Source organism: Diceros bicornis, chromosome 14 (assembly GCF_020826845.1).
Source record: "Diceros bicornis minor isolate mBicDic1 chromosome 14, mDicBic1.mat.cur, whole genome shotgun sequence".
Lineage (NCBI taxonomy): Eukaryota > Metazoa > Chordata > Mammalia > Perissodactyla > Rhinocerotidae > Diceros > Diceros bicornis.
The window spans coordinates 18,642,744-18,670,718 of NC_080753.1; the positions used below are offsets into that span (position 1 = coordinate 18,642,744).

General features: G+C 35.7%; 1 protein-coding gene across 1 annotated transcript in view; it reads right to left on the reverse strand.

Moving 5' to 3' along the window:
- CD2AP (CD2 associated protein) overlaps positions 1–27,975 on the reverse strand; it is a 141,346-nt gene that overhangs the window by 30,686 nt on the left and 82,685 nt on the right. Inside the window, exons 6-11 of the mRNA XM_058554194.1 lie at positions 17,495–17,682; positions 15,204–15,282; positions 14,722–14,816; positions 13,229–13,333; positions 11,530–11,566; positions 10,008–10,070 (exon numbers count right to left, since the gene is read on the reverse strand). Of these exons, the coding sequence (XP_058410177.1) occupies positions 10,008–10,070; positions 11,530–11,566; positions 13,229–13,333; positions 14,722–14,816; positions 15,204–15,282; positions 17,495–17,682 (567 nt within the window). The remainder of the gene's footprint in view (positions 1–10,007; positions 10,071–11,529; positions 11,567–13,228; positions 13,334–14,721; positions 14,817–15,203; positions 15,283–17,494; positions 17,683–27,975) is intronic.

Sequence of the window (27,975 nt, forward strand, 5' to 3'; positions counted from 1 at the left end):
CCTTTTTGCTTTTCATTTTTGGAAAACTGGAAACCATTATATCTTCAAATAAGGTTTCTGCTTCATTCTCTCTCCTCCCCATCTGGGTCTTCAATTGCACATATATTAGACCTTTTCACTATATTCTATATGTCTCTTAAGATCTTTTCTATCTTTTCCATCTTTTTTTACCCCTCTAATCTTCAATTCAGAAATTTTCTTTTGAAAATATACACACACGTATGTTAACATGTGTGGGTATATATACATAAACCTACACACATATCATATATATTTATATTTACACAGTCACTTACACTTATATTCACTGATACATACGTTTATATTTATATGGTTTCTAGTTCTGCCAAAATTATCGATCACGCTTTTTATTATTTTGAACATATATTAAGCAAAGGTACTTTATAGCTTGTGGGTGGCATCTCCAATATCTGGAACCCCTGCAGGCCAGGTTCCATTTTTTCTTGTTGGTTTCTAGTCATGTGTCATATCTCCAAGTATGTCTGGTTATTTCTGAAGGAGTACCAGACATAAGACATTTATGTGAAAATATACAAAGATAATTTAAAGTTCTAGATGATGTCATCTTCTCCAGGGAATAAAGATTTACTTTTGCTTCAGGCAGCTAGGCTCAGGGTCAGTAAAAATCTCAGATCATCTTCTTCCAATCAAGGATTGAGACAATTAGAAGTTGGACTTAAAGCACTTTTGAGAGCTAGTTCTACTTCCATTTCACATTTCCTAAAGGAAGTCCTTTGGGAACCCAACTCAAAATCTTAGAGTTTACTAAGATTATCTCCTTTTTCATGGGCCCTGAACTTCAATTTTTATCTCCTTGAATCCAAAAATCTATTGAAAGCTCTTTTCATAGTTTCAGCTACCACTTTCAGAATTGGCAAATGCCTCAAAAGAAAACACAGGCCCAAACGCCAGACTTACATTACCAGGCTCCCCTCCTCTCCTAGATCTCGGCCCTATAATTTCTCATTTCCTTTGCAGTTCTCCTACTCCTAACAGATGACTTCTAGCAAATATGGATATATTTCACACAATCTTTCTAGCTGTTCTCAGCAGCAGATTTGGTCCTCATTTGTCACTGCCAGAAGAATCTTCTGCTTCAACTTCAACTTGTATCTACTGTCTCGGCTTTTAAGATATCACACTCTGATCATTCTCTGTCTATCTCTATGACCATTCCCTATCAGTCTTCTCCAAGTGTTCCAGTTCACCTAACAACTTCTTAAATGTACATATTCTAAGACTCTATGCTAAGCTCTCTTCTCATTCTCATTTTAAGCAATCTTCTTGGATAATCTTACCCAAATTCATAAACTTAATTAATAGCCAATTGCCAGGCTAGCACCTTCCAAAGAAATGCTTAATACAAACTCTTAGCCAAGGTTCCTCCCATATATCCTATATTCTTACCAAGTGCTATGTCCAAAGCTTAACTCACACATATTTTCCTCCAGAAACCGCCTCTATTTCATATCGCCTATCTCTTTTTCCCATCCTCACAACCCTTGGGATCCAATGAGCCAACAAGATGTGCTAATGTAAAACCTAAACCACCTTCCTTATGGTAGAGTCCAAATATATCTCTACATGAAGAGATAAACATATCTCATAAAATATATCTATTTAGCAGATAATGTAGTTGATCAAATGCATCCTACCTTCATATGATCACACCAAGCCAGTAAGTGCATAGTATTTTTTTTTTTTTACAAGACTTACTGGTCTAGAAGTGAACAAGTGCCCAAAATTCATCCAAAAAACTGAAAAGGACTTACATTCTACAGTTGTGGAGAGGTTTTCCTCTCTTTCCTATCAAATGAACAAGAAATCATGTCGCCCTGATTGTCACTGTCAGCATTCTTGTGACCACAAGGGAAATCAATCTGAAGACAGACAGACATTAAAGATGGCCGAATAAAGGGAGAGATATAATCCAGGTCCATAATGAAAGTATTGAGTTGAGGGTCATATGACTCCTACTTCTGGACTTCCAATTATGTGAGACTGTTTCCTATTGTTTAAGTCAATTTGAGTAAGGATTTTCTGTTCTTTGCTCTTAAAACATTTCAACTTCCTTTTATCCATACCACCACCACATCTATCCAAACAGCACTAGAACAAAGTTTTAGAAAAACATATCTGGACATGTCACATCAGTGTTTAAAAACCTTCAAATTATATAATAAATATTGTATTGAGTATCCCCTATGCATTATATACCTATTGTGCAAGGATGCAGAGAACCAATGTCAAATAAGATTTAGATACAAACACATACACACACACAACACATCTTCCAGCTCTGCCCTCATGGAGTTTAGTCAAGTGTCAGAAAAAGACATACACAAAAAATGAATATCTAAATTAATGTGTGATATACAATAATGAGAAATAGCTACTTTTAGATAGAGTAGTAAAGAAAAGACTAATGTCAAGGAGGTGACATTATGCTGGACATTTTAAGCTGGAACATGAAAAATGAGAAGAAATTAGCCATGAAAAGATTCTGAGGGGAGTGCAAGAGAGAGATGGAATCCAGGGAAAGGGTACTATACTATGTAACTGTAAGGGAAAAAAACTGGGGTTCTATGAACATCATACAGCAGAGGACTGTACCACATACAGTGAGCAAGAGAAGTCAAGTCTGAGATCTATTAGAAAAGTCGACAGGGGCTAGATCACTCAAAACCTTGGAGGCCAAGCTAAGGCAAATGTAATCAAGAAAGTCTCTTTTTGAGAAAAAATATTGTAAGCTGGATTTTTTCGCCAAGTGCAAGAGGAAGCGTTCAAACATATTAAATTAATGTGCCATGTGTCATATAACACGCACACATATTTGTCTGAAACACACACACATACTTTATTTCCATAGTATAAATTCTGAGACCCTTATCACTACTTGAAATCCTTTTTGGATCAGGGCAAGATATAAACAAATAGTTAAATACACACTTCTTGCCATAGTACTGAAAGGCCTTTCATGAGCTACACAAAGGGTTCTCAATTTTGTTTTCAAATTAGCACGATGTAGAAAGCTTTAAAAATACAAATTCCTGAGTCCTACCCTAAAAAAATTCTGGAGACGATCCTCGGCATCCTAGCCATATTTTTTAAAGACACTCAGCTAATTCTAATACTGCCAGAACTGAGAACAACTGTACCAAGCTACCTGTCTAGCTTAAGCTTAGTTTCTCACAACTCCTCCTATGTGCCTATACCCATTTCCCAACTATGCTATGCTTTCTCTCATTCTTTTCATACTCTTTTTCTGTGGCCTGGAATTGCCTTCGCTTTTCCAGTCAACACATTCTGCTAGTTTTCTAAGTCTCTGCATCCTCAAAACATCCTCATTATTATGCATATTGTCAGAATACCACTTTTAGACATGAAAAAGAAAAAAAATTTTTTAAATCTCCCTAGTAATTAGCAGAAGCCAGTTGCCTCATACATACTGATTGATTTTATGTTATTGCATGTGTAACATTGGCTAAAAGTCTGTTTCACGTGTGGTTAAGTATAATAAAGAATATTGTTTGCTACTTCTTAAGAGGTCAAGATTATTTGTAGGTTCAAACTGGAGTGACATAGCACAGATATCAAAATGTTCTTTGTAGAACATTAGAGATAAGTATCGTCTCCTTTTTGGTAAGCACACTAAATATAAAATACAATAGAGTCAGCCACAGCTCTCAACTAACAGTCTACGTACAACAGATTGTGTCACAGATGAAAAGGCATTTGAGTTCAGTACCTCCAATAAGTGCCTTAAATGAGTCTTAAACACACGGATCTTGATTTCAATTTCACACTAAAGTAAATGGTATTACACCAAGGTTCCAGAGCACATAACAATTTAAAAGCAAATTTTGAACACTGATCTCCAAATCACTGCAATGTGAAGAATGCTGATTTAAGCATCCATGGCCAACATGTGAATTGGAAAATCCACACCTTCTCATTACATTTCAATTTTCATCAATTTTTTACTCTTCATAAATTAAACATTCCTTTTATTGGCTCATAGGAAGAAGAAAATATTCCTAAGCAAAGATGTAAAGGAGATACCTCAAGCCTTCTATTTAAGGCTTGAAGTATGTACCAAGACCAGAATTCAACGTAAGGCAAAAATATCTTGCAAGAATGAGGAGGAAAAAAAATATTTTCAAACAAACATGTTCACCATTGGATCCTCCATAAAAGAAATTCTAAAATGTATACATACATTTTAGGCACAAAGTATGAAATGCAACAAGTTGGAAGTACAAAGAAAGTAAGGAATGTCAATAAATCCAACCAAACACTGACTGGTAATCAGCAGCATACAGATGGTGGTTTATATATATGATCACCCAAAGAATCAAGAATAAGACAACAAAAGATCCAACTGATAGTTTTTATTAATTTTTAGTTCAGTGAATGTGTGAATTAATTAATGATGCTACTAGACCTTTGGATGGGAATCAGCAGCAGCCACACAGCCCTCTGTAAGAGACAAAGTCTTGCATAGTCAGTAGAACCCTGCATCTTTTTCAGGGAGACACGGTAAGATTCACAATTCAATTTACTGGGGTTGAAAGTCCCAGAGATCAGCCAACAATATCTTCAAAATCTGTAGTCTCAGGTATCAGTAGTGAATTCTCGGATGTGACTACATCCTCCCAGCAACAGTAATTTGCTGGCCTTTAATGCCAGGCTAAAATCTGTGCCAGATGAGAGACAAGAAAACCTCAAGAACAAATATCCACCAGCACAACTCTCTGTTTCCATTCTGCTAATTAGGAAACCAGATTGCCATTATTGACACATTGGTGCTTAGTTCCTGCTTGGAGAGGTTTATTAGTTGGTTATGTTCTGCTTATGAATCAACTGAAAAATAAAAAAGCCAATCTCGACTTCTACAAGTTCAGTAATAGAAAGTCGAAAAGAAATGCTCCTCAAGCAAAAGTAAGCATAGATTCACTGTCTCCACTAATAAAACTATGGAACCAGGCTGGGCTTCGGCAGCCCATTATACTCTTCCTGTAGGTGTGACTGGGGCCGTGCAGAAAGAAACGTACATAAAGGTTAACATTTAAGTGACTTTATAAGCCTACCAGAGCTTTTGTTACATTCTCTACTACACATTTATATGCATCCCTCTCTAGCACTCCAAAATAAACACCAGTTCTTCCCTTCCTGTCATATATACATTTCATACCAAGAATACAACGAGGTACCAAGAATGAGATGGGCTACTGAAAGGTATGTCCAAGAAAGTCTTTCCCAAAAGCTAGAAAAAAAAAACGTGCTCCAAAATGTTGATATTATTATTCTCCTAAGCCAGAGCATGGCCAGCATTTGAGAATCTTTGAGAAAATAGGGGGGAAAGAAACTGCTAAGCAGGTTTGAGAAAACCCACATGTGATTTGGCGGAGGGAGCAGACAGTGAAGATTTAAACTCCATTCTTAAGATTTGTAAAAGTATCCTATGAAAGAGTGGGGAGTCACCTAAGAGCCAAGGATAGTAGGGTAATCAGTTTCATGTTTTCCAGTAGCTGCTTTTTTTCCTCCTCAACACAGCAGAGCATTTCAAAGCATATCTTCTGTGGAATTAAAATCATAAGAGAGATAAAGTCATGAACACATATACTGGTGGAATAGACTGTATTTCCTGTCAGAAGGCTTAAGGCTGCTCAAACTGGCCCTAGCCATGGTTTGGAAAAACTCCCTCTCTCTGTTGACTGTGGAACAAGGGTAGAACTTTGATTTATGTTTATTTTTATTTAAAAAGAAATAATTTTTAACCTATTCCAGTATTTAATATGCAGATTGACACTAACTCTCTCTCTCAATGCACATGTCCAAAGGTCACTAGGTAAAGCACTGACATTTTTCTGATTTCTTGCACCAGATCTACTGAAGTCATGTCAGGTTAATGAGAACATTTTGAAAATATTAAGAACTGTTTCCCTCATTATACATTTGTCTTGTTTCACTTATAAAAAAATTCTTGTATTTGCACACAAACTTTGAAACCAAGACTTTAAAAAGAGTTTTAAAATCTTTACAATGAAGAGTTTTGGTGATGTTGAGATTCAAAAGTAAGAAAAGAAAGTCTTTTATATTTACTGACATATTTACCATTTCCAGCATTCTTCATTACTTTATGTACATTCAAACGCCCATACAGCATCATTTTCCTTCTGCCAAAAAGAACTTCTTTTAACATTTCCTGTGTAGTATACACAGGTCTGCTGGCAATGAATTCTCTCAGATTTTGTCTGAAAGTCTTAATTTCACCTCCATTTCCTGAAAGGTATTTTTGTTAGGTAGAGAAATCAAGGTTGACAGTTATTTTCCTTCAGACTTTGTGCTTTTCTCTTTATCACTGCTTTTTGTCAAATTTATTATGATGTGCCTTAAGGTGGTTTCCTTTATGTTTCTTCTGCTTGGAGTTCACTGAGCTTCTTGGATCTGTCGACTTACAGTTTTCACCAAATCTGGAAATTTTTCAACCATTATTTCTTCAAATTTTTTTCTGTTCCCACTATCTCTCCCTTTCTTCAGGGACTCCAAAAACACATAAGTAAAAGCACCTGATAGTGTCAGTCAGGTCACTGATGCTCTGTTCAATTTTTTCTAGTTTTTTTCTATACATTTTAGATAGTTTCTATTGCTGTATCTTCCAGTTCACCAATATTTTCTCCTGTAGTGTCCAATCTGCTGGTAATTCCATCTAGTGCTTTTCACTTCAGATACTGTATTCCTCACCTGCAAAAGTCTAATTTGGGTCTTCTTCAAGAACTATTTGCCATTTCTCTCAACATCATGTTCACGTTTTCTTCTACTTTCTTGAACACAGAGGATACATTTGTAATAGGTATTTAACGTCCTTGCTGCTATTTGCATCATCTCTTGTCACTTTTGGGTCTGTTAAAATTGACTGATTTTTCTTCTAGTTATGGGTTGCTATTTTCCTGCTTTTTTCCATGCCTGGTAAGTTTTGATCAGACACTGGACATTGTCAATTTTACACTCTTAGGTGTTAGACTTTGGAATATTCTTTTCACTTGTATTGAATTTTGTTCTGGAATTAGTTCAATCTGTTTTCAAAGTAAGTGCAGAGGAGCCTTTAATCTAAGGTGACATACCCTTTTATGGACTCTATCCAATGCCTTATGAGGTCTTTTCACTGTGGTCTGTGGGAACATGAACTATTTGTGAGTTCCAGAAATTGCTTCACCAAATGCTTTCAAGCAGTTATTTCTCCAGCTATGGAAGTTTCCTTTCACGTGTGTGTGATTCAGCCACCCAGCCAAAGCTTCATTGTAAGCCCTACAGGGACTGTGCAGTTCCCTCCATTCTAGCACTCTGCCTACAAATTGCAACTGCCCTGGCCTCCCCAAACTCCTCTCTCCTATCTCTTCAACTCTGCAGGAAAACTGGCTCTGTTTGGTTTCCTCCTTTCTGCTGCCTGTAAACTGCTTCTAGACAACAAGATAGGGTAATTTTAGGTTTGCCTCATTGATTTCAGTGACAACAGTCCTATGCTACCTGCTGTCCCATGTCATACATTTTGTCCAGTTTTCTAGTTGTTTACTTCCGGAGGGCAAATCAGTCCTTGTTATTTCATCATGGCCAGGACTTTGAGCAGATAAGTGTAATAAAGATGCATCACCTCCCCTTTTGTTTATAAGATCAACTGACTGATTTTAGGGAAAGGAGAAGTCACTACCTGAATTTTAACAAAACCCCTTCCTACTTGATGGAGGGGACTATAAAAGGAATATAATGTAGATAATGAAGTGAGCAACTTACTTCTTAAATTTAGCTCTACATATCTTTGTAAGATGAGTTTTTCACATAGGACAGATATTATAACCAAGTACTAAAATAAACTGACCCACAACTCAGACCTAACAACAGCTATATCACAAAAGACTAATGTGAGATTAAGACATACGTTTAAGTACAAATTGTTTTTTGCATCATAAATAAAAAAAAAAATTCTCAAATACAAAACAAATAAAGGAATATAAAAATCTTCCATGCTGAGCACAAATCATGAGAAAGAGATAAAGATGTAAAGGAGCACGACATATTCAGGGACAAGAGTGTGGTTGCTGCATTTAGTGAATAGAAAGGGTAAAAGATGATTAACAAAAATGTAATCTGAGAGTCAGCTCCTGACACCACCAAATGCTGGCCAGGATGTGGAGCAACAGGAGCTCTCGTTCATTGTTGGTGAGAATGCAAAATGGGTCAGACACTTTGGAAGACAGTTTGGCGGTTTCTTACAAAACTAAAATACTCTTACCATATGATCTAGCAATCACACTCCTTGGTATTTACCCAGGTGAACTGAAAACTTATGTTCACACAAAAACCTGCTTGAGGATGTTTATAGCAGCTTTGTTCACAATTGCCACAGCCTGGAAGCAACCAAGATGTCCTTCAGTAGGTGAATGGATAAACTATGGTACATCCAGACATTGGAATACTAATCAGCACTAAAAAGAAGTGAACTACTAAGCCATGAAAAGACATAGAGAAACCTTAAATACATAATACAAGGTGAAAGAAGATAATGTGAAAAAAGGTACATCCTATATGATTCCAACTACGTGACACTCTAAAACAGGCAAAGCTATGGAGACAATATAAAGATCAGTGGTTGCCAGTGGTTAGGGGAGGGAGGGATGAAAAGGCAGAGCACAGAAGATTTTTAGGGCAGTGAGACTATTCTGTGTGATATTACAATTATACATTTGTCAAATTATACATTTTTCCAAACTCATAAAATGAGAAGTAAACCCTAATGTAAACTACAGACATTGGGTGATAACGATGTGTCAAGGGAAGTACACTGATTGTAACAAATGTACAGCTCTGGTGCAGGATGTTCAGAGCGGGGGAGATTGAGTATGGCTAGGGGCAGGGAGTATATGGGAATTCTGTACTTTCTGTTCAATTTTTCTATGAATCTGAAACTGTCCTAAAAAATAGTCTATTAAAAAAAATGAATCTGGCAATAATGTTAAATATAAGCCAGACAAGGGATTAAAGCGAGAGAAATCAGTTAAGAGAATACAGTAACATTTTAGGCAAGAGACAAGGATAGGCCGTAGAAACACTGGCAATAGAAACAATAGCATTCTAAAACAGTATTTAAGTTTTTGCATGTATATATAACCTAATCTACTAGATACAACCATTGCAGATCTTTCCATATAACGAGAAGAGGATATTTTCTCCAAATTAACAATAACAAAACCAAATAATGTTTTCAGCAAAATAAATATGGTACCTTGGAATAACTTTCCAAGTTTACATGACAAATAAATGCAGTGAAAATTAAATAATACATAATAAATCACTTCCATGTTTTAAGTAGGAGCTCACTCATATCTAAGAATTCTTTTTAATTTATTTCAACTGAGACACTATAAAACTAATACAAGTATAACTGTCTAAAGCTAAGTTTTCTTATACATTATTTGAAATAACTATGATTAAATATTACATCGTTACTGAAGTAACGGTTTAACTTTTTTTTTTTTTTTTTTTTTTTTTTTTTTAAAGATTTTATTTATTCATTTTTTTTCCCCCCAAAGCCCCAGTAGATAGTTGTATGTCATAGGTTCACATCCTTCTAGTTGCTGTACGTGGGACTCAGCCTCGGGTTGGTCGGAGAAGTGGTGCCCTGGGGCGCGCCCGGGATCCGAACCCGGGCCGCCAGCATCAGAGCGCACGCACTTAACCGCTAAGCCATGGAGCCGGCCCACGGTTTAACTTTTTAATGAATGTAAATTGATAACGATTTGAGTAAAATCTTAATTTCCTATCCATCTTGACAAACTACTCCCTCCCAGAAAACTCCAAGCATTGCAAAGTGAATAATGAACACCTGTCAAAAATCACTGTAAATTACTCAGTGTGAAGAGATGTTTTTCTTTACAATGAAAACAAAAAGAAGATTATTTTTCTGAAAGTGGAAAAATTAGCCTCACCTTTTTCTTCAGGCCTTACAGAAAAATACTTCTTCTCTGCAGCTATCAACTCAGGCTTTGGAGCTGAGGAAAAAAACAAAGTTAATACTTTAAAAAAAAAAAAAAAATAGTTTTAGAGCACAAAGACAATTATACTACTAAAAAGTAAAAGTTAGTTTAAAAATAACATCAGATGAAAACGAGGTTTAACAGAAAGAACAATGTACCAGAACCACTAGGCTCAACATCTAATCCTACACCTGCCACTATTACCATGAGTAAGTAATAACTCTGTGGTCTCAGTTCTTTCTTTGTCAAATGAAGGTGCTCACATTCTCTACACCACCACTGTCCAATAGAACTTTTTGTGATGATGGAAATATTCTCTTTTTGTGCTACCCAATACTGACTACTGAGAAATGAAATGTTGCTACTATGACTGTGGAATTATATTTTTTATTTAATTTTAATTAATTTTAAAAGCTCCATATGACTAGTGGCTAAAAAGCCTCCAACACCAACTTTTATAAAAATTACTTTTAACTCATGCTTTTCTTGCTCTGGGATTAGGTCAGCAAATACAAAGCTGAGACCATGGAGGAGGGGAGGACTTACATTATTCTAAAAAACAGCAAATCTTTCAGGAAAAAAAATTGTACTACACTCGTAAAAATTAGAAATTAGGGGCTAGAATTTATAGAAACAGAAAAAGAGCCAGATTATAAAACTTCAATTCTGAAAAACTCTTCTAGGTGTACCATAATTTATTCAACTATTTAAAAAAATAAAAATAAACTCTTCTAGTTTGTTTAACTCTTAGCACTCACTCTCAAGGAAGACTATATAAATAACTAGCATTTGTTTGAGACTTTAACAAAGGGACTTTATCTGAAAAGGTAGAATAACTAATTGGCCAGGTCAATATCTTAAGTTTTCTAAACAGATTTAAACATAGTCGATTTTCTTAACTCAAAATGACATATATAAGTATCCAAATTATTTTTTTTATTATTATTATTTTTTTGTGTGTGTGAGGAAGATCAGCCCTAAGCTAACATCCATGCTAATCCTCCTCTTTTTTGCTGAGGAAGACCGGCTCTGAGCTAACATCTATTGCCAATCCTCCTCCTTTTTTTCCCCCAAAGCTCCAGTAGATAGTTGTACGTCATAGCTGCACATCCTTCTAGTTGCTGTTGGTGGGATGTGGCCTCAGCGTGGCCGGAGAAGCGGTGCCTCGGTGCACGCCCGGGATCCGAACCCGGGCCGCCAGTAGCAGAGCACATGCACTTAACCACTAAGCCACGGGGCCGGCCCTCCAAATTATTTTTAAGATTCCTATTTTATACATTTTGTACTTTAAAAAAAATACAAATATTAATGCATGTGAACACTCAATTTTTATATATTTCTAAAAATCTGTATATAGCACATCATATTTGTTTTTTGCTAATAAAAATAAATAGTTTACATAAGACCCAATTTCACCACTTTAGAACTTAAAAATAAGAAAAATAGCAAACTGAATAATATGTTTCTTACATACCTGGACCCTTAACAGGAGGTGGTGGTTTCTTTGGTTTCTATTAAAATAATAATAGTTAAAATAGTTGAACACTTACATATTAAATATTAATAGTTAAGATAAATTCTGATTATTAATAATCTAAATTATATGAACATCTCTCCTCCTCCCATCTCTGCCAAAAACTATAAAATAATAAGATCCTAATGACTCCACAAAAGGTCACTGACAAAAATTTACTGTTAGATCAAATGCCTCCTTGATCAAAATTTAAATATTTCAAAAATTATCACTGAGTTGGATAAGCCTAATGAATCTTAATGATGAGTAAAAATGTTCTGTCCTGCCTCCTCTAGTTTAAGATTTCTACACATCGTCTTAACCCTCTTTAACAGCTGAGTTTAGGGAGAAGGAAGGGTGACAGGGAAAGAGAGAGAGAAAGAGAAAGACTGTTTTAAAAAAGAAAAAAAAAAAAGAGTAGCTAATAAATATATCTAGCCTTCACTCTCGATTCTTCAGAACTCTCAAAGAGAAATTTAAAGGCAAAGATCTGTTTTTCCTCAATTTATTCAAATTCTCTTGGTTTTATAAGCATTCACTTTTTAAGGTAATTTAATACCTTAAAAAACTTAAGACACATTTCTAAGTATATGAATTTGGTTTTTCCAAATTAAAAATAACTGATAATCAATACCGTGTAAACACCTAATGAAAGCCAAAAAACTAATGTGTTCATTAAGAAAAGTATAAAAGTAAAGCACTCTGAAGGCCGGCTCAATATTGAATGAAATCCAGCAAAGAAAGAGCCTCAGACAAAATAAGCCTCCATTGAGGAAGCTCTAGTAATTTACTTAACTAAGTGAGAGACTGCAAAGGTTAGAGATTTCTGCATCGGCTTAAATCAAAGATGGTAGACTGTTTTACTGTGTGTGTCTGGTAACTCTCTTTCCTGCTATTTTAAAAACTCAATTAGGGGCTGGCCCCGTGGCTTAGCGGTTAAGTGCGCGCGCTCCGCTGCTGGCGGCCCGGGTTCGGATCCCGGGCGCGCACCGACGCACCGCTTCTCCGGCCACGCTGAGGCCGCGTCCCACATACAGCAACTAGAAGGAAATGCAGCTATGACATACAACTATCTACTGGGGCTTTGGGGGAAAAAATAAATAAAATTAAAAAAAAAAAAAAAAAAACTCAATTAGATCCATCCTTCCCTGGGGGAAAAAAGGGATCAAGTTGTAGAAAAGCAAAAGATTACTCAGCCTCACTTTATTCACTGTGAGAAGACAGACAGACAGATTAAATCCTGTAAGTAGGCAAAGACAGTTTCTTACCCTCTCAAATATGTGTTGACAGAATAATAACATCAACAGTACCTTAAAATAAAGATTTTCAATAAAATTAAAGAAAAATATAATTTCTTCCAGGCAACTGCTAATTTGTATAACTAGTATGGCCAGCCTTTTTTCTTTTAATTATAATAAAGTAATGAAGTCTAAGATTACTTTTCAATATAGTCAGGGAGGAAAGAAAACTAGGAATAAAGCACAGAATGGAAATATTGTTTTCTTTTACTATAATTCAAGTTTAACTTTTACCTGAATATATAAATCTGAAACCCCCTCATAAAATTATCCAGTAACAACGCAAAAAACCTGTTTTTTAAGAAATACTGGCAAAAGGTTCTTTAAATTATTATTATCATCATTGAAAAATAAAAGCTTACCGGAAAGTCCTTATGCAGTTCATTTATCTGAACAGCAAAATTATCTGGAAATACTCCTTCTTTACCATTAAGTTCACCCTTCCACCAGCCAGTTTCTCCAGTTTCCTAAAATACAAAAAGAATAATTAAATAATAGGGGTTATCTTTAAATAAGGAAAAAGTTTACAACAAAACGAATTCCATTATTTTTATAACAACAAAAAGACCTAAAAACATCATGAGATCCTCCTAAAAGAAAATATTCCCCACAGATTACCTCTAGCAGTAGTTATAAAATTGGGTTTAATTTTTTTTTTTTCTTTTTGGTGAGCAAGATTGGCCCTGAGCTAATAACTGTTGCCAATCTTCCCCTTTTTGCTTGAGGAAGATTGTCGCTGAGCTAACATCTGTGCCAATCTTCCTCTATTTTCTAAGTGGGACGCCGCCACAGCATGGCTTGATAAGCGTTGTGTAGGTCAGTGCTCCGGATCCAAACCAGCGAAACCCAGGGCCACTGAAATGGAGCATGAGATCTTAACCACTACGCCACCAGGCTGGCCCCGGGTTTAATTTTTTTAAATATGTCAAATAATTTTAAAATTCAGTTTGCAAGGATAAAAGGTTCTGAGAGAGAGAGGAGAAAGGAAAAAAGAAAGGAAGTGAGAGAGAATGTGAACTTCCAAACCGTATCTTACTTAACATTCTTCTCAACACTTTATATACTAAAAATTAATCACATTATTCATTTGTTTTAGAAATTAACAGGATCTTCTACAATTCCTTGCAAATACCACCCTTTCATGAGAAATCAGGTGTTATCAGTCCAAACTGTATGAATATTAAAAATTACATACACTAAACTGTCTGATAAAGTCAATCTAAAACAATAGGAAAAATTTCAAAAACTATTTTATAGTGTTATAGCAAAAACAAATATTTATACCTTTCCTTTACACATAAAAATTACAAATAGTTATTACAGGATTCTGCCCACAACCCAATACTACTGGGTTTTCTTTTTCTTTTGCCTTTATTCATTCCAAGTTGTAAAACTACCTCACTCTTTGAAATAGCTGCATCATTTTCCACAATACAAAGGTTCATAACCATTTATATAAGTTGTTTCCCTACTTTTCTTCTTTTTCTTTTTATATTACAAACAATATAACAAACATTAGACGGGAAAAAAATGGAACGAGATGGAATAGGAAGTGAGAACAGAAACCGGCAGGGCGGGGCTGGAGGTTAGAGAAAAAAATACAACATGATGGTAAAAATAATTCCCAATATATCAATTAACTATAAACAGACAGACAATAAAAGTTTGCTCGAAAAAAAGAAACAGAACTTTCTGAGCACTTACCATATGCCAGGTTCTCAGGACACAGAAAGAAACAGATTAGACAAAGTCCCAGCTCTTCTAGAGCTTACATTCTAGGCGGAATGTAAGAATATTGAAAAATATTTCTATGAAGAAATTAAATGATTCACTGAAAAACTGAGAAATATCTTACCTTACTTATCAAATGGATTATCTCTCCCTCTTTAAAAGTAAGTTCATCTTCATTAGTACCTTCATAGGCAAATAATGTTCTATAATATTCCTTAGCTAAAATAAAGAATGTAAATAATGTAGCTTACATAAATTGATTCTTTCAACAAATACTTATTAAGCCTCTATTTTGTAAGAAATGTATACCAGAAGCTATTAAAGATGAATTTAGTAATTTTGGCCAATACTATATGTTGAATTAAGTAACAATTTCATTAATCATTCATTCAAACAGTTGTAAGTGCCTACTATGTTCTAGTTACAGTTCAAACTATAGGGGGGTACATCACAAAAATTACTAAAATTCTTGACCTCATGATGCTTACATCTGGTAGGATTTAATACTCTGATCAAGTAGTACAGTGTAACAAATATCTTCAACAAATCTAATAATATATTTGAGCACGCTTCATTCCCAATACGAAATTTTATTCAAAAACTTACCTTTAATTTTACCTTCAGTGTCTGTTTTTGTTATCTCCACACTCTGAGTTTTGGATCCTAGTGACTGTATGTTTAAGAGCTAGAATAGAAAAGGATGGCATCAACTATTTTAAGTCAGAATAAAGATAATACTGTTGAACAAAATTTCTATTTACAGTTATCCAGATTTCCCTAATGGTACTTATAACCAGGTCAGTAATGTGCCTGAAAACTCTGCAATGAAAAAGATGAAGATTTCAAAAGCTACACAAATAATAGCTCAAAATTTCTAATTTTTAAAACTCCCTATCTTGAAGATAATAAACATACTCTGATACTAATATAGTATTGTGATTTAATTTTAGGACCTTTAAAATAAATAATAATAATAGCATTTGAAAATTTACTATGTACCAATCCCTGAGCTAAGCACTTTACATAGATTATAACTTAATCCTCCTCAGAACAATCTGTATAAAGTAGGCACTATCATTCACTCTTTTTATAGATTAGGATGCAGTTAAGTAACCCTGTCCACAATAACAGTAATTCAGTAGTGGAACCCAGATTTGAAGCTAGAAAGTCTGACTCCAGAAACTGGGCTCTTAAACTGCCTTACAATGAGACAGAAAAGAAAAGAAAGACTTTATACTTCATTGCTGCTATCTGAATGAAAACATTTAGGTAATGTTACAACTTTTATTACTATAGTCTAGTAGATAATTTTCCATTGTACTTGACTATAGTAAGTCGTTCACCATCTTATATTAGTGTTTCCTTGAGTTCTCTCCCCAGAAATAACACTACATTTAACCTTAGATTTCATTAAAAATACGAACATACCTCTAACTTACCTATTACTGTGTATTCTGTTTATCTTTTAAGATACTCACTTCAATCTCTCCCAATTCTAACTACCATGTCTTCCAATCTAGTGTCACCTACAAACATAGCAAATATGCTCCCTACTTTATCAATTCCTGTATCAAAGATCAAAGCAAGCCTCACAGGGCCATCATATAGGGTGACCCTGAGACTATTCTCATTAATAACAACTCTTGAGTTGTGGGCATTATAAATGGCAATTGAAAGATTACTAGTGTAATCATTAATCAAGTAAAGTTATTCAAATAATCATAAGCTTTAGGGTTGGAAAGGGGCCCCAAATCATCTAGTCTAATGTCCCTCATAACGTAGACATTGCTTCTCCAACATTCCTAGCTGTTACATGGCTACACAGCACCATTCCCAAAACGACAAGAATTCCAATCTTTACCTTTAAAATCAAGAATCAATTAGGCCCCATAATCTTAATGCTGGACAGTCTCAGAGCTAGGAGAGGGTAGGGTAGAAAGTACAAGTTCTCTTTCTGAACCCAAATCATTATTACATGACAAAATACATAGTAAGCCAGGAAAGAAAAAAATGTTGAAACTAACCACTTTAAGAGAAAACTTCAGAATATATTTCACCAACTAAAATACAGTCTTATCAGTGAAATGCAGCTAAACTAGGCAAGTAAATACAGAAATACCTTAACCTCTTAAGAGTTAAACACAGACATACAAATGAGAACTAGAAGGGAAACAACACCCGACAAGTCAAGGGAAAATCCTCCTATCTGAAGTCAGTTCTCAATCTGGATCTCCAAGGTGTTAACAGTAGGAACAGCTTTGAAATAAATGTTTTAAAGACTGCAGATATTCTTCTTCCAAAGTAGAAATTTAAGGATTTATTTTAAAATATCTTATTAAATCTTATAATTTATGGTACATTCACTTTGATTTATTTCACAATGCCTGTGAAATGCTAATAAAAAATAAAGTTCTCCATACATTTAGAGAGAGATGAGTAGATTTCACCATCGCTGACAATTCAAAGAAAAGTTAAGCACTGCCTAAATAACTATTAAGTTGTGAACTTAACAGCTGCACTATCTCATTGTGAATCCATTTTAAAACGGCCCACTTTAAGCCTACTTCAAATTAAAAGAAAAAAATAGGTAATTTTAGCTTTAAAACACAAAAAACAACAAAACTTGCCTTTTCTATTTTTACAGTATGATAACTAAAAACTCTAAAACTGCCACTAAGAAAAGTTGCATTAAATTTACCAAAAAACGGAATCAAATATAAACACGAAAGTAATCACTATAAACTTGAAAAGTTTCTCATAGTCTTCTCACTTATAACCAATTATTTGTGATCTCAAAAAAGGAAATGTTATAAGAGTTGCAAACTGACTTTTACATTTAAAAAATGCTTAATGAGAGAATAGGCGGAGTTAGATTAAGTAAAGTTCATCATTACCACCTTTTCTGGTTTCTTCTCTTCTGTTTCACTACTGGATGCTCTTGTCCTAAGTTTCACAGAGCCTTCTTTAAAAATATCTCCAAATCCAATTCCTCGAATTTTCTTCGGCTGTGTAACTGATCCAGGTGCGGTTTCACTCCCATTCCCCGGAGAGGGTAAAGGTGAGGTAGGGCCAGTCAAAACAGTTTCTGAAAGAATAATTTGTTTTTGATGAATAACACGGAGAATCACAAAGATCTTGACATTCTTCTTCCATAGTGTTTACATTATATGCCTCCTAATAAAAAATGGTAGAATAAAAATAATTAAATGACTGAGTACTAAAATATCCAAAAGAATAAGATGCGTTTTATACTAATTTTTTTGGATGCTGTGTAAAACAATAACAATTTTAGGTATTTTTAATTAGTAATATGCTAATTAATAAATGCAGGAAATAATACTATACAACGTCCTTAAGAGCACGTCAAAACTTACAGTTCTTGGACAGCGATGACGTAATATAAGACTGAAACATTGAAGAGATAGTTAATCATTTTTAAAAGTTATATGATTCAATCTGATCAAAGTGAGAGTGAGTTTATGAATATAAAAACTGGCAATATTAGCAAATATTATTTCAAAAAGTCAACAGTTCAGGGCTGGCCCAGTGGCACAAGCGGTTGGGTGCACGCGCTCCGCTGCAGCGGCCCGGGGTTCGCTGGTTCGGATCCCGGGCGCGCACCGACGCACTGCTTTGGCAAGCCATGCTGTGGCGGCGTCCCATATAAAGTGGAGGAGGATGGGCACGGATGTTAGCCCAGGGCCGTCTTCCTCGGCAAAAAAAAGAGGAGGATTGGCGGATGTTATCACAGGGCTGATCTCCTCACAAAAAAAAAAAAAAAAAAAAAAAAAGTCAACAGTTCAACACCTGTGATTTTAATTCAGGAATGAAGTAATGTAAGTCTAAATTTGAAGCAGTCAATGAAAATTTAAATTGTAATAATAAATTTTTTTTTTCTTCTTGCTGAGGAAGATTTGCCCTGAGCTAACGTGATGCTGCCCATCTTCCTCTTTGTATGTGAGCCGCCGCCACAACATGGCCACTGACAGACAAGTGGTGTAGATCTGCGCCCGGGAACCAAACCCAGGCCTCTGAAGCAAAGTGCGCCATTACTGAACAACTAGGCCATCGGGGGCTGGCCCTAAAAAAATTTTAAAGACAGTTTAACGTTATATGGGTAAGAAAGTTGTTTCTACATTCCTGCTGCATAAGTTTTTATTTATAGGCTTCAATGAGTCCATGAACAGCCCCATGGAAAACTATGTGGATATTTTTTCAGTTCATTTTCCTAGGTAAAAGAAACACAGCTCTTAGATTCTCAAAGGGCCTTATAATCTAAGAAACAAAGTTCTAAAGTATCCAAGAAAATTCTGGAAGTATTTCAGAATGGGGGGTGAGAGGGTACATGATTGGGGTAAAGTACATGATTATCAGTCATTGCACTAAACGAGTCTGTTCAAGTTTAACAATAAGAGTAACAATAGGGGTAATAATAAAAATGGTAGCTACCATTTATTCAGGGTTTAATCTGTGCCAGGCACTTGCTAAGCACTGTACATGAATGATATCTAATTTACATAACCACCCACAGGCTTAACATTAAGCACTATTACTCCTCATTTTGAAAATAAGTAAACTGGGCAAAGAGATGTTAAAAACTTTCCTAACACCATACAGCTAGTAACAAAGCCAACGTTTGAACTGAATTCTAGATGACGCCAAAACCAGTCTTAAAACAGTTTAATATAATGTCTCAAACAACAAAAGCCTCCAATTACACATCTGAAAATATGTGAGAAATAGTTAACATAAACAACTTTTATGAACTTAAGAAATGTAATGCTGGGCCGGCCCCGGGGCGTAGCCGTTAAGTGCGCGCGCTCTGCTGCTGGTGGCCTGGGTTCGGATCCCGGGCGCGCACCGACGCACTGCTTGTCAGGCCGTGCTGTCGCGGCGTCCCACACAAAGTGGAGGAAGATGGGCACAGGTGTTAGCTCAGGGCCAGTCTTCCCCGGCAAAAAGAGGAGGATTGGCATGGATGTTAGCTCGAGGCTGATCTTCCTCACAAAACAAAAAAAAAGAAAGAAAGAAAAGAAATGTAATGCTAACAAGTACATGATCTACTCTAACCACTTTCAATATTAGCCTAAGCCACATATACTTTTTGTAGTATATCTGTAAATCAACTTTATTGAGAGAATGTTTACATACAATAAAATGAACCCATTTTAAATGTAAATTCCAATAATTTTTGACAAATGTATGCACCATGTAAGCACAACAATCGAGATATAGTCAGCCCAGATCTTCATGCTGTCCTTTTTAGAGTTTCAAATAAATTTAATCATATAGCACATAAGTCTTTTGTCTGCTTCTTTTGCTAAGCATGCTGTTCCATGCATCTGTACTCTATTCCTTTTTATTGCTGATTGGTATTCCATTGTACAGATATATCACTATCTACCACTAACCAGGTTTTTCATAAACGAGCTTTAACCAATTTAGAAAGTTCCTTTCTGTTGCTATTATGGAGTTTTTATCATAAGTAAATGTTGAATATGTAAAATTCTCTTTATGCCTCTATTGAGATGACCATGTGGTTTTTCTCCTTTAAACTGTTAATATGGTAGGTTATATTAACTTTTGAATGCATGAGATAAACACTATATATATATATATATAGTCATAATGTATTAACCTCTACATATTTTGTTGGATTTGATGTGTGGATTTACAGTTTGCATCAAATTTGGAAAGTTTTTAGCATTCTTTCTTCATATATTTTTTCTGTCTGCCCTCTCTCATCTCCTTCTGAGACTCTAGCCACACATATGTTAGACCATTTAAAAGTATCTCAAGTTGCTGAAATTTTTTGTCTTTATGCTCTTTGTGCTTCATTCTGGATAGATTCTAGCGCCACATTTTCAAGTTCAATGATCTTCTCTTCAATTGTCTAGTCTACTGTTAAAATTTCACACGAAGGAATTCACTTCTGATATTGTGGTTTTTCATCTCTAGTAGTTCCATTTTGTTCTCTTTTTTTAATAACTTCTATTTCACTCCTCATTATGGTCACATTTTCCATTGTATCTTTGAGCATATTGAGCACTTTTATTACAGCTACTTTAACATCCTTGTCTGCTCATTCCATCATTTCTGGTTCTCTAGTAATTAATTTTTCTTACCGATTATGGGCCACATTTTCCTACTTCTTGATATACAGCTAGTAATTTATTTTATTTGATGTTGTTGAGTGCTAGATTTTGTCTAATCCTTTAAAAACCAGTGATTCTCAATCTGAGATGATTTTGCCCCCCAAAGGACATTTAGCAATGTTGAAGACACTTTTGGTTATCACAACTGAAGAGTGCTACTGACGTCTAGTGCGTAGAGATCAGGGATATCTGTAAAATTCTATAAGCACCAGATAGCCTCCCAAAGCAAACAGTTATCCAGCCCAAACATCATCAGTGACAAGGCTGAGAAACCCTGCTTTAACGAGTGCTGACTTTTTTCTAGCCAACAGGTAAGTTACTTGTATATCAGTGTGAAGCTCTTTCAGGGTAGAACTAGAGTAGTCTCCATCCTAAGGCCAATGTAGTCCCACTTCACCCTTCTACTGAATTGCCATGTATTCAATGAAGTCTCTCAAATCTTGATGGAGAGAATTCAAACAATTCTTGACCTGTGTAAACACCAGGAATTATTCATGTTAATCCCCAGTAACTGCTTTCTACACAAACTGTTCATGTCTAACCTTGTGGGGTTTTACTCTATGCATTCACAGATTGGTTTTCAGCCAAACACTCAAGGCAATCCCCTAATCACATTTCTGGAGCTCTTCTCTACATCTCTCTCTCTCCAGATATTAGCTCCACAAATTCTAACTACCTTGGCTTCCTTGAACTCAGACCTCCAACTCCTCAACTCAACAAAATTGACAACCTTCTGCTGAGGATCTCCCTTCCTGCACTGTAGTCCAGAAATTACCTCTTGGCAGAAATTCAGGGCAATAATAGGGTTTCCTTGTTCTTTTCTTCTTTTCTCAAGAATTTCAGTCCTGTGCTATCTATCGTCTGAAAATATTTGTTTCCTATTTTGTTCAACGTTCCAGTTTGTATGATGGGAAGGTAATTCCACATTGTCTTGCTCCCTCATTGCTAGAAGTGTAGTCTATATATTGTAATATATAGCTTCGATAACCAGACTGTCATATTCAGGCACAGAGTATATGAGGTACTTACCTGAGAGGCCTTTTAAAGTGAAATAATCTATGGTATTAATAAGCCAGACTGACAAAGGTGACTTCAGCAGATGATTCTAAGGTGCAATTTTCAGTTTGAGTATTTGATTACAGCCATAAAATAAAAATTTTCTTTTAGTTAGTGACTATAAACTTTACTAGAGTCATGAAAACATTTATCATTAAAATAAATGTCTAGATAATAAAAGTATCTAGTACTAATAGATAGGCTGATTACTTTTGGCTCATTTAAAATTGTCATGTTGCTATTAAATCAATGGCTGGAAAGCAGCATAGTGTAGTGGTAAAACACAAACTCTAGAGTCTAACCCTCTTGATTCATATCTCACCCCCTCTGCTGCATGTGCCCAGTTTCTTCACCTGTAAAAGGGATACTTTATAGGATTCCTATGATGACTAAATTAACTGATTCCTGCAAAGTGCTTAAAACAGTGCCTGGCTCAGTGCCTACTATTTTTAACGAGTTTAAAGATGTACTATTGAGCTCCATTCAAGTAAGAGAGCATGATCACTCCATTCAAGTAAGAGAGCATGATCACACAGAAGGAGCAAAAAAAAATAAAAGGGGAAAAATGTCTTAGCCACTAGAAGGAAGAAAGGAGGGGAGGAGGAAGGGGGAGAGGACAGAGGAGGAGAAGGGGACAAAGGGGAAGAAAGGGCAAACAGGTTGTCTCATAATCAGACAAAATAGAAATCTTACCTATATGGTATTTCTAATATTTTTATGTCCATATGCTTTACCCATCAGATTGTCCTTGAATTGCTAAGCTTGTAGAAAATTATATCTGTATTCTGTGTACGGCACTGTCAGTCATAAAACATAACAGCAACTCTTCCTATTAAACCTAAAACTCTCCCTTCCCCCCACAACAAAAGCTACATGATGGCTTGCATCTGCATATAAAATGACTTGAAACAACCATGAGTCCTAAAATACAATCACTTGTTAAAAACAAACAAACAAGAGCCTTTATGTGAGCTGCACTGTGTGCTAAAGAAAAATAATACAAAGTAGAAACTTGATGAAAATACAAAGCATTTAATGAAAGCAAACCAAGTTCACTATTAAAGTGAATGGAGAACTAATGTAGAGTATCTTTCATTAAGTTAAAACATGTAAACCACAAGTAGAAAGACTAGGAATCTGCTAAAGTTGCTGACAGAAATTCCCCCACTTTTTATTCTAGAGAAGAACATCTTTCACCATTATTCAAAGATTTTTAAAATAATCCTACATTTCCTAAGAAAATGTTGTGTGTGTGTTAACTAGACTTAAAATCTGTATTCCTTAGTTTCTAAAAAGAATCTTTAGAAAGAGTGTCTGGCTTTAATAGTAACTTATAAAGATTCTTGACATATTATCAGTAAAAGCATCAAAGCCCCAGAAAAATCTTCCTTGCAAGCTGCTCACTTGGAGGAGGAGTTCAAGTTGAACGCTAATCTGGGACCACAGACATCAAAGCAAATTGTGCACCACCTTAACTCTTAGAGTCTAGGCTGCAGATGACCAAATTTCTACCTACCACCTTTGGAATGGAGCGTACACCACCATTCCACAAGGATCCTGTGCCACACTAGCAATAAGCACTATCTTCTTTTCCAGAAACTAAATAATCAAATGAAAGTTCCGCTGACTCCTCCTAAGAGAATGAACTCTTTTCACCCATAAGAGACAGAACCCCTGAAGAACAATCCATCAAGGTTTCTTAACATTTTGTGCCATGTATCCCTCTAGTAGCCCAGTAAAGCCCAGAGGGATGCACGGCTCAAAACATTTAACAACGCCTGCTGGGACCTTTTTAGTCTCCTCAAAATTCTGACCTCTCCACTTTGTACCTCATTCTTAGTATCTCTCCTTTTTATAGAAGAAATCATAAGTCAGATATCATTCCCTCAGCTTCCCAGCACTAAATCTGATGTATCTCCAATCAGTTTAGATTCATCATGATACCTATAAGTAAATCTCATTCCCCCCACCTTCTGGGTAAATCCTGTTTTGCTGATAAACCCCATTCTTCTGAATTGCGTTTTCAACTTCACCCTCTCTACCTTTGCCATTAGCACTTAAAAATGATCAAGACTTTTTTCTTAAGAACAAAAACATTCTTGAATATACGTTGTCCTCAACTTTTGCACTGCTTTATACTTACTCTCTCCACTGCCTCCTCAATTTAGCTTCTGCCCCAATCATCTCTCTCTACCGCTTTTGTCCAGGTCATTAATCATCTCTTCATTCCTAACTCCAGAATTTCATTTTATTTTTTATCTTACTTAACCTCACAGCAACGTCTGCTACTGTCCATGCCCTCCTTGAGACACTCTCTTCCCTTAACTACCACACACTCACAGGTTTCCTCCTGGCTCTATCTCTGTGTCTTCTTGGTCTTCTTTTTAGGTACTTTTTTATCTCGGCCCATACCACAAATGTTGCTACACAGGATTCTGTCCCAGATTCTTTTTTTTTCACTCTAGACATTCTCCCCAGGTGATCTCATCTAACTTCACGGTTTCTTATACCATACAAAGTTCTGTGAAGTCCTAATTTTGGACATCCACCCAAATTTTTCTTCTAAGGTTTGAGACACATCTATACAACTGACTACCAAATACCTTCACTTGGATGCCCTCACACCCCTACAGGACTCAAACTCAACATCTCCAAAAGTGAATTCATCATCTTCTCCTTTTGCTCTTCTCTGCAAATGACATCTCCATCTACCCATCTTATTGAACCAAAAACCTCGTAGCCATTGACTCTTCTTTCTCAGTCATTCCCCATATCCCATCATCACAAGGTGCAGTTCTTTATACCACCTATTTACCTCCTATTCTACCCATGTTTTTCCATTCCCATGATCATTCCTCTAGTTTAGGCTAATACTACTTCTACCCAAATTATCAAAACATTCTCAACTGATCTCACTATCCCACTCTTACTCTTCTCCAATCCACTCTCGAAACTACAATTCACTCTGTACACTGCAACCAAACCAATCTACAGTCATTAGTCACTTAACAATGGGGATATGTTCTGAGAAATGTGTCATTAGGTGATTTTGTAGTGGTGTGAACATCATAGAGTGTACATATGGTACTAATCTTATGGGATCACCGTCATATTTGCAGTCCATCATTGAGTTGCACAGGTCATGTGTCACTGCAGCACACGACTGTATCTAAAAAACAATCTGATCATTTCACTCCCCTCTAAGGCTTCACTGTGACTTGATTAGCATTTCTGTAATGCCTTCTTAAAACTGACCCAAAAATTTCTGCAGCTTCAACACTTATCATATCCAACTATAAGCTCTACAATCCCTGTAAATTAAATCTCTTTCAGGATCTTGAAATTGCTATGCTCTTTCTTCACCCTTTGCCACAAACTTGCCTAGGGATTTCCTATCCATTCTGGGATCTCAATCTGTAACTCCCTCCGGGGCACATTCTCTCATATCCTCCCAGTCTGGGTTAGCCCTCTTACATACATCTATAGGACCCTGAACTTTCCTGTCACAAATATTTCTCATGTTGAATTATAATCACTTGTTTAGGTCTTTTCTTTCCCAATGGACCAAAAGCTTCAAATAAGGGGAAGAATCATGCCTATGCTGCTCACCGCTGTATTCCCAGAACCTTGCACAATATGCTCAACAATAAGCACTCAATATACTGATTGAACAAATACATGAATGTTGAACTAACTACATAGTAGTATTTATATTTAGACTTTTAAATTTCAAATTTGGGAATGCACTGACTCCATGGGAAACGCCATCATCCCACATATAACTGCTTATAACTCTCACAGGGCTGAAACTACACGAAACAACAGTTTTATAGGCATGATTAAAAGAAACTTAGAAGAAGACAACAGGCAAACAAATGGGCTAAAACAGTGAGAATTACTTAATATCCACACTCCCATATACTAAATAGCAGGGTAAGGTAAAAAGATAAGAACAGAATTCTAATTGTGATTTTACCACTCAGTGGTTAAATCATCTCAGAGCTACAACTTCTTCACCTTTAAAATGTGGAGGACACTAACCTCCTCCAAAGTTATGAGGATTTAATGTGATAAAGTGTTTGAAAAGTTCTCCATACACCTGTACAAAACACTCTTCATTCACTCACTGAGTATCAATGTGCCACTGTTCTAGAAACTGGGTATACGGCAGTGAAAAAAACAAAATATATATTCTAACGCAGGGGTAGACAGATAGTAAGAATATAAATAAGGAATAACAAATGCATCAAAGAAAATAAGGGAATTAAAGAGTGGGGGATAGGTGCTTTCTGCTGATTTCTATAAAGCTGTCAGGAAAGGCCTCACTGAAAAAGTGACTTCTGAGCAGAATTCTGAAATCAGACGGAAAGCTGTAAGGACATATCAAAGAAGAACATTCCAAGCAAAGGTATACACCAAGTAGAAAGGTTGTGAGACAGGAATGTTCCTGACATCTTCAAAAAACAGTAGGGAGACCAATGTGAACAAAGTAGAGAAATAAGTAGGAAATGAAGTCAGAGAGGTGAGGGGAGGCATATGGGGGTGCAGGATTATGGAGGGCTTTATAGTCAATTTAAAAAGACTTTGGTTTTTACTCTAAATAAAAGGTGTTGCTGCTGGAGCATGAGCACTTTAACATTCAGTAGGGAGATAATGGCAAATAGGCTATTGCAATTATACAGCAAAAGATAAACACCAGGGTAGCAGCAGGGGAGGTGGTAAAAGAAAACAGATTCTGCACATTTTAGTCAGTGACAAAGCCTACTAAGGAATCAAATGTAGAGCGTGAGATTAAAAAGAGTAAAAGATGAATCCCATTCTTTGTCTAAGTAAAAGAAGGATGAAGCTGCCATTAACTCAGATGAGGAAGACTGTATAAAGGAGATTTGGGTACAGAGAAAACGGCAGAAGACCGGTTTTGACCGTCTTAAGCTTAAGATGCCTATTAGACATCTAAATGGAGACTTTGATAGGCTTAATGTGGGGAGAAGACTTATATAACAGAGGAAAATACCAGTAGACATAATCATTGGCTTCACAGAATAAGAGGAAAACAGAAAGCAAGTCCTACTTAGCAAATAAGTGGAATCTGAAAGGTGACAAAAGGACACTCTAAAACAAGAAAGGTTAGTAAATTTGACAAAATGAAAAAGGAGTCGTATCATTATAAAAATGGAAACATAACACTTCCCTAGAGAAGAAAGGCTTTTCCTGAAACTGAATACTAAAAGATATTTATCTTGAGATTTTATACAGAAACCACTGAGTAAAAGAACAGATTATGAATTCACCACATTCCTATAAAAAATATAATAGTGGCTTTCTTATAACTTTTTTCCTACAGTTCTTCAATGAAAACTGAGGGCACAAAAATAAATCACCCATGAAGGGTCAAGTAATATTGTCTACCTATTGTCTAAAGTCACAACCATCTTAATAGGTAGAGTTTAACTGGTCAAACCAAGAACATCATCCCATATATTTCAGTTTAGTGATTAAAAGAAGAGCTCTACGAAATGAAAGGAGTATAAGGAGAAACTATAAAATAATCAAATGTGATGAATATGGCATTCCAATACCGTAAGCAAAAAATAACGTTTTATAATGTACAGTTGACTATAACTCTTGTAACAGCTACTAGAAACATACACTATTTTACTGACTAAAAAACTGTCAAACACCAATTATAGACAGAGGATGTTACACTTCATTAGGACACAGGAATAGTGGGCATTGATTCTTTAAGACATAATGCATAAGATCAAATTCTTAAATTAAAACTTACAGGACTATATACTTTTATCATTAAAGTTCCAAAGTCCTTATAAAGCACTCACTTCCTGGCATTCACATCAATATGCAAAAACTTCTGCCTAAAAATTAGAGTTAAAAAAAAAAAGGAATTATAGTGTATTTCAACCACTGGCTGCCCAACCCATAATTACAAAGCTCCACATTTAGAATGCACTGTTATTGTAAAGGGGTTGAGCAAGCAAGGAAGTACGTTTTTAACAGATATAATTCTGTAAGGTTACTAAAATTCAAATAAGGCTGAATAGTGCAAAAAAATGCCCAAAGTATTTATAATTATAAAAGTAATGAACTACATCCAAATTTAAATTTGATTTCTTTTGCTAGTGGTCCCATACAGACTTGAAATTTTGTAC